This window comes from Chlorocebus sabaeus, chromosome 3 (assembly GCF_047675955.1).
Source record: "Chlorocebus sabaeus isolate Y175 chromosome 3, mChlSab1.0.hap1, whole genome shotgun sequence".
In the NCBI taxonomy this organism is placed as follows: Eukaryota; Metazoa; Chordata; class Mammalia; order Primates; family Cercopithecidae; genus Chlorocebus; species Chlorocebus sabaeus.
In genome coordinates, this window is record NC_132906.1 from 6,064,858 (window position 1) to 6,072,044 (window position 7,187).

Genomic DNA, 7,187 nt, shown 5'->3' on the forward strand with positions numbered 1-7,187 from the left:
CAGACTAGTTATTAACCTCTGACAAAAATAAACCCTTCAAATATATATTATTTATATGTTATAGTTACATGTTATATATATTCAAATATATACTATTTATATGTTGTATTTATATGTTACATATATATTTATATGTTATATTAAAAGTGTGACACTTATCACTGTGAATCAATGTTATCTATAGACCGTCAGCACCAGCATCACAGGAGCTTGTTGGAAATTCAGCCATGCCCCAGACTGACTGAAGCTGAATTTGCATTTTAACAAGATTCTCAGGTGATTTGTATACTCTTCAAATAGTTAAAGTTTGAGGAGCTCTAGCCAAAATTACCAATTTTTTTTTTTTTTTTTTGAGACGGAGTCTCGCTCTGTGGCCCAGGCTGGAGTGCAGTGACACGGTCTCGGCTCATTGCAAGCTCTGCCTCCCAGGTTCACGCCACTCTCCTGCCTCAGCGTCCGGAGTAGCTGGGACTACAGGCGCCCGCCACCAAGACCGGCTAATTTTTTTGTATTTTTAGTAAAGACGGGGGTTCACTGTGTTAGCCAGGATGGTCTCAATCTCCTGACCTCGTGATCCGCCCGCCTTGGCCTCCCAAAGTGCTGGGATTATAGGCGTGAGCCACCGCTCCCGGCCTGTAATTTTTTTAGAAGACGGATTTGTCTGTGAATTCAAACCATGATGTATAAATCTATAAGTTTGTGATTCTTAAAATTCTAAACAGACATAGAGGTCCTACCTAACCTTATATCGAAACATTCAATAATTATGACAAATTTTAAAGGGGACAATAAGGCAGTCTTTTCCTTTATTATACCAGGCATACAATCAACATAGAAACTTAAACATTATTCAAAATCACAACATAGTAGTCACTTAATATGTATTTTAAATCTGAAATGGCAAGTCATCCTAACGTCATATTATCATATATTACTATAAAATAAAGTCAATCATTATTTTAATAATGGATTAAGCATTTAAAAAAAAAGCGTAAGAAGTCTCCACAATATTTTTATTGGCACTAAGTATCTCTATTCTTCATCTGCTCTTTTAAACCTCTTGTTTCAATCCTATTTTAAATCCTGGGGGAGTCTAAGACTATTTCTGCATGGTCAAGTCAACCAAAGAATCCACCCCTCCCTCCTTAATGTAGGCTCCCAGGCAAGGAGGGGCTCTACCTCCACCCTGCTTCCCCACCCCAGGTACTAGGAGGGAGGCGATCCCCTTAACCTTTAAAAACAAACTTCACTGATAGAAAGAAATAAAGAGTTAAAGGAATAAAAAGAAACAAAACCCTAGGTAGTCAAAACTTGGATGACTAGTTTTGACTAATTCAGGATTCTGGTAAAGTAATGGAATTGTCCTAGTTACAAGGATAACTGTTTCTACTGGAAAAACATCAATTCCTTGGTAGCTAGAAATTTTAATTATGTGGAGTAAAAGATTGCCTGCTACCTCAGGACTGTTGGAAATAAGACAGTTTTCCATGAGGTCTTTGGTCCTGTTGCAAAGTTAATATTATTGGGTATACGTATGCATAAATACATGCATACACACATGTACATTGAGATGTGTGCACATTTCAAAATAATTAGCTCCATAAGAAAAAAGAAACCTTGTAGAAAACCACATAAATGTCCAACATTTTTCACAATTCAAACAGTAAGGGCATGTTATTAGTTGAATTGAAAAATCTCTTAGCTGAAACTAGATGTTTTAAAAACACAGGCCAAAAGCAACCACTTAACTAGTGTAATTTTAAACACGAAATTTTATGCCTTTTTTTTTTTTGAGACAGAGTCTTGCTTGCTCTGTCACCCAGGCTGGAGTGCAGTGGTGTGATCTTGGTTCACTGCTACCTCTTCCTCATGATTTCAAGCGGTTTTCCTGCCTCAGCCTCCTGAGTAGCTGGGATTACAGGCACCTGCCACCACGCCTGGCTAATTTTTTTATTTTTTAGTAGAGACAGGGTTTTACCATATTGGTCAGGCTGGTTTCGAACTCCTGACCTCAGGTGATCCACCTGCCTTGGCCCCACAAAGTGCTGGGATTACAGGCGAGAGCCACTGCGCCAGGCCAAGTTTTATGTCTTAAATGCAGAGCCAAAACCCTGTGACAGGAACATGCTACAAATCAGTTTCCTCAGCCCTGGCATCCACTGAGGGATGAAAGCTTGCAAGGTACAAGGAAGGAGCAAGACTTAGACTTTGGAAAACCTGGCTTCAAATTCTGACTCTATCCTTGTGCTTTGTGGCCTCAGGCACATTTTTTACCTGCTCCTCTCTTAGTCTTAGTTTTCTCACCTATACAAGTAGTAGTTTTGTGATTATAGTAAAACACCCAGCATGGGGCCTGGCACACATGTGGTCACAACAAGTACATATTATTCTCATTATAATTCTGACTATTGGAGATATGCAAATGGAGCCACTATTTTTTATAAAATCATCATTTATTCCTTTAAAACCTCATTATGGATATTTCCCAGCCCCTGTCAAAATCAACTTACCTTTGTCAAGTCTCCTATGGTGATGCTATTCAATTTTAATTAATTAAAAACAGACTCATCATGTTCAACCTACTAACTCCATCAAATGTTCAAAAGAAATGTTTTAAAGGCATCAATTTTATTAGATTGATCATACAGTGATATGTATTGAAAATTCTTTCCCATTTCTTAAGTATTTCAGTCCCTCTCCTGCTTCCACAAGTAACCTCAGGGAGGAGACGCAGATTCAAGTAGAGGATTTCTTCACACGTGTGCTACATTAGGAGAAGCGCTGGAGAGAAGGCATCAGCATGCAGGGCCCCCGGAATGGTCCTGAGACCACCCTGGGCATCACATCTGGTACAAACCAATGAGGTTAATTTATTACAAATGACTCCCCAACGACCCTGAAATACTGCTTTTGCTGCCATCTGAATGGGCTAAGTTGATATGCGGCCAAGAATTTTTCCCACTGATTATATAGACATAACTCTAAAGCCATGGCAAATGGAGGAAAGATACCTGTGTCTACATTTGTCTGCACGAACAGAAAAGAAAACAGAGACACATTGATTTTACAATGTGTTTGAAGTGAATTCTTCTTTGCAATTTCCTGACTACATTCTTGCTCTCTGAAAACAGGCAATATGATTTTTGTGTATAAATTGGTTTGTGGTGAAAAGGAGTTAAAAGATTTCAAACTTAATTTTTCATTAACAGCCAATGGTCATTCTGTTTATGACCTTACAGGATATAGGTGATATATATCACAGTCATAGATGGATGCTGTGCACTCACAAACAAACCTAATCATTAAAACAGGGGACTGCCTGTTTCAAATGCATTATACAACACAGACAGTATGAGCCAGAAAAAAACTTGGCCTATAATATTTATTCTGTCTCAATCAAGAATAACTATTAATATATTCTTAGAGAGAGGAAAGGTGATTTTTAAAAATTTCATGATAATGTCACATTAGTTTTTTTCAGAATATATTAAAATAAATTTAATCTACTTTCAATTGCTATAATTAAGATTTTTTCCTTTTGTTTTCTGAAAAGAATCAGACAACAGCTTAAGAAACTACAATGGTAGATCTAATCAATCCTACTTCATATGAAAATCAAAACCTATTTCAGGATTCATTTTAGAAAGTACATATTGAAAAACTATATTGAAAAATGACCCGTTGGAATCTAGATTGACATGGCAACATTTGAAACTAGTGGCCTAGCTAACACAGTCAACCATGCAGAAGGAGTTGCAACATTTATAGAAATACCGAAAGAATTCTTGTGAACAGTAATTGCCGAAAGGAAAGAAAGAATGAATAAGAATGGTTTCAGGGTTGCAATGTCGGTGACATTACTGAGTTCATGTTAGCAAAATCAGGTCCCTTCCAAAGACAATTATGTAAACTATTTGCATTGGATTGAAAGGGGTCATATTCTGTTACATACATGCAGCATTAAAAAATCTACCATCATGTAAAAAAAAAATAGTCTGGAAAAAGTAAGTCTTTCTCAGTTTTCCTCAATCACTCAAATTTATTTTAAAGTCCAGGTAAAAACTCCGAAACTCATTGACTTTTTACAACATCATGGGCGTACCATATCCCTTCCTTTCCTACCCCCAATCAGCCCTCCAAACAAAATATAAAAGGAAACCCCTGCCCCCAAGCAAAACAAAATAATAGTGAGTGAAGATCTCAGCAATATTTTTTTAGTGGTGAAAACACCGGTAACATTATTTTCACTTCAATTACTTAACTCATCTAAACGATGTCATTGCTTCACGAATGCTAAGTGCTCCTGTGGCTTGAGAGGGAATCCAATGCAAGGAATTCAAGGCAAGCATCTCAAACCTTGGCCAGGCAGTGGAAGTGCTTGGTAAATGCAGAGTCCTCCTGGGTGCAAGGGTGCTACACATCACTGGGCGAGCGCGCTCTCTGGGCGAGACTGGACGGGATGCAGCCGCAGCAAATAAGACAGAGCGCTTTCTGGATCTCTTGGTTTCTGAAAGCATATATGACAGGGTTGATGATGGAATTGTAGGTGGCGGGCAGGAGGGTGGCGTAGGTATAGATGGAGGGGTAGGTGTAGTCTGCTATCAAGGAATAGAGGGTGAAAGGCATCCAGCAGGCAGCAAAGGTCCCCAGGATGATAGCCAGGGTGGAGACCCCTCTCCGGGTGGTCACATAGTGCGACGTGGCCAGGAAGTGGTGCTGCAGCGCTATCTGATGGGCGTGCCTCATCACAATCTTACAGATCTGGATGTAGAGCTGAAGCATGAGCGCGAACATGAAGAGGAAGGACACCGAGAGGATGGCCGCGTTGTTCTTGGTGAGCGGTCTGACCACGCTACAGGTGGACTCGTCTCGCAGGCAGTTCCAGCCCATGACGGGCAGCAGCCCCAGGCAGATGGAGGTCCCCCAGAGCATGACGAGCATGACATAGGTAAACGTGACCGTCCTCTCCGAATGGTACGTCAGAGCGTAGTACAGTGAGAGGTAGCGGTCAACAGTGATAGCCAGCAAGCTGCAGACAGAGGCAGAGAAAGAGGCGACAATGAGGCCGATGGTGACCAGCTTGGTGGCTTCTGACTGAAGCAGGTAGGCAAAAACAAAATTGATGATGAGTCCAATGCCGGCCAGCAGGTCTGCAAGAGCCAGGCTGCCGATCAGCAGGAACATGGGCGCTCGCAGGCTGGGGTTGTGGAAGATGATAAGGACCACAATGGCATTTTCACAGGAGATGAGGGTTCCCGAGGTACACAAGACAATGTCCCAGGGGTTGACTACGAGCTCAGGCTCTGGCTTTACGGCAGGAACCCGGGAGGAGACAGCAGCTGAGATGTTCTCCGCAGCAGCGGCATCTAAATAATCCCGAGGCAGCCCGCTTAAATTGACCTTCAGGTCTTCATTCATTTTAACCCCTGTCCTCTTCAACGAAAAGACAGGCTTTTTAATGTTTAGATACAGCAGGGTGACGATCCAAGATCATGCAAAAGACACACAGACAAACAGAAAGCGAGCCCCTGCTCAGACACCAGTACCAAATGCCACAAGCTTCGGGAATGAGGAACTGTTGGGAAATGAAACAAAAGCCAACGTCTCTGTGGTTTAAACCCCACAACAAAAATGCCGTTTGGCATTGGGGAAAACACAGGGTAGGACTTCAAAACACCAGCGTGAGCGAGGCAGGCACACACGGACTCGCGGCGGTCTGTTTGCAAAAGCGCTGGGAATGCACATTGGAAAATCACATCTTGCATGCTGAAAACCAACAACTGTTTGACATCTGGGCTGCTGCCGAGAAAACCACGCGGCAGCGGCAGGTCTTGAGTCAGGGGCCGCCATCCTCGATGGAATATTTAAATCGCCTATTTCCATCGAACTCCCACCCTCCAAACGCATCCCCCACGCGCGTGCACACCCTCAAACGCACCCCCGACCGGAACAAAGAGGGGCTCCCAGACTCCCCCCCGTGCGCACGGGGCAGTCGGGAGGGCCACGAGAGGGAGGTGTGTGCAATGGAAGTACGGAGACAGACAGACAGACAGGTGCCCATGCACTGCCTCCGCTCCCCTGGCAGCGGGGACGGGAGTCGGACGCGAGAGGGACAGACAGGGTGCGGGGACAGGCGGCCCGCGGGGGCGGGGGGGGGTCATCGAGGGGGTCACCTTGGCGCGCCCAGGCCGAGGGGGCTCCTCCGGTGCTTCCGAAGCGCGCGGGCTACTCGCGTCGCATGTCGGCGCAGGCGCCCGCCGTGGCAAAGGGCGGCGGCCGGGCTCCGGAGCGGGCCGGGAGGGCGCGGGGCGCGCGCTCCGCTGCAGGTGAGCGACGCGGCTGCAGGTGAGCCGCAGGCTCGGCTCGCGCGCCCAGCTTTCCCCGCCGCGCCCGCCCGGCCCACACGCTCCCCGCGCGCGCGCCGCCCCCGCCCCGCGCGCGCCCGGCCGCCCGCCAGCCCGCGGGATCCCCGGGAGGCCGCGCGCGCCTCCACGGGTCCGGGCTGCTCTAGGGTGCGGGCAGGCGAGGGCGGCCCCGGAGCGCGGGGCAAAAGAGCCGAGAGGCTGAGAACTGCACGGTCGCCCTGCCCGCCTGCCGCGCCGCGCGCCCCACCCCAGCCGGCGGCCCCGGGCTTGCACCGGGCGGGGCAGGGGAGCGCTGCCTGGGAGCCCTGTGACCTATTTCGTTCCTGTGGTTTCCCCGGGGAGCTCCAGTCTCCACAGTCCTGGCTTTTCCACGCCTTCACCTAAACCGCTACATTCAGGGCCAAAAGGATTGCTTAGGATGATATTCACGATCAGCAGCAGGGAGGCGGGGTGGACAGGTTGGGGAAGCAGATCTTTAAAACAACAAAATGCCCCGCACGCTTTTTTAGAATTGCCCATGGTCTTGGACCTGGTTCATTATCACTGTTTCCCAGGAACATTTGCTTAACTGAAAAGATGCTGCTGCTCTGTGTATCATCATTATCATCACCAACTTGCACTTATTAAGTGCTCTTTGAGCTGTGTCTTCAAATGGAAATCATTTACTGAGTTCTTGTAGAAGCTTCCTGCAGACATTGGCCAAACCCCAATTCATTTAGATACTGAAGTGGCACTATTAATTTATTTTTTCATTTTGCCACATCAATGGATTCTGAGATGAAGAACCTGATAGCGGTCTGCTTTTCTGAGCCCATGCCTCCT

General features: G+C 45.8%; 1 protein-coding gene across 1 annotated transcript; it reads right to left on the reverse strand.

The window, feature by feature from the left end:
- Window positions 1-733: 733 nt before the first annotated feature.
- Window positions 734-6,380, reverse strand: GPR12 (G protein-coupled receptor 12). Its single transcript, XM_008021789.3, has 2 exons — window positions 6,174-6,380; window positions 734-5,433 (listed from the first exon to the last, which is right to left on the reverse strand). The coding sequence occupies exon 2, from the start codon at window positions 5,416-5,418 to the stop codon at window positions 4,414-4,416; it is 1,005 nt and encodes a 334-aa protein (XP_008019980.2). The 5' UTR covers window positions 5,419-5,433; window positions 6,174-6,380; the 3' UTR covers window positions 734-4,413.
- Between the last annotated feature and the right edge of the window lie 807 nt (window positions 6,381-7,187).

Coding starts and splice junctions, on each gene's coding strand:
- GPR12 (XM_008021789.3), bottom strand. CDS start 5,418: ATGAATGAAGACCTGAAGGTCAATTTAAGCGGGCTGCCTCGGGATTAT.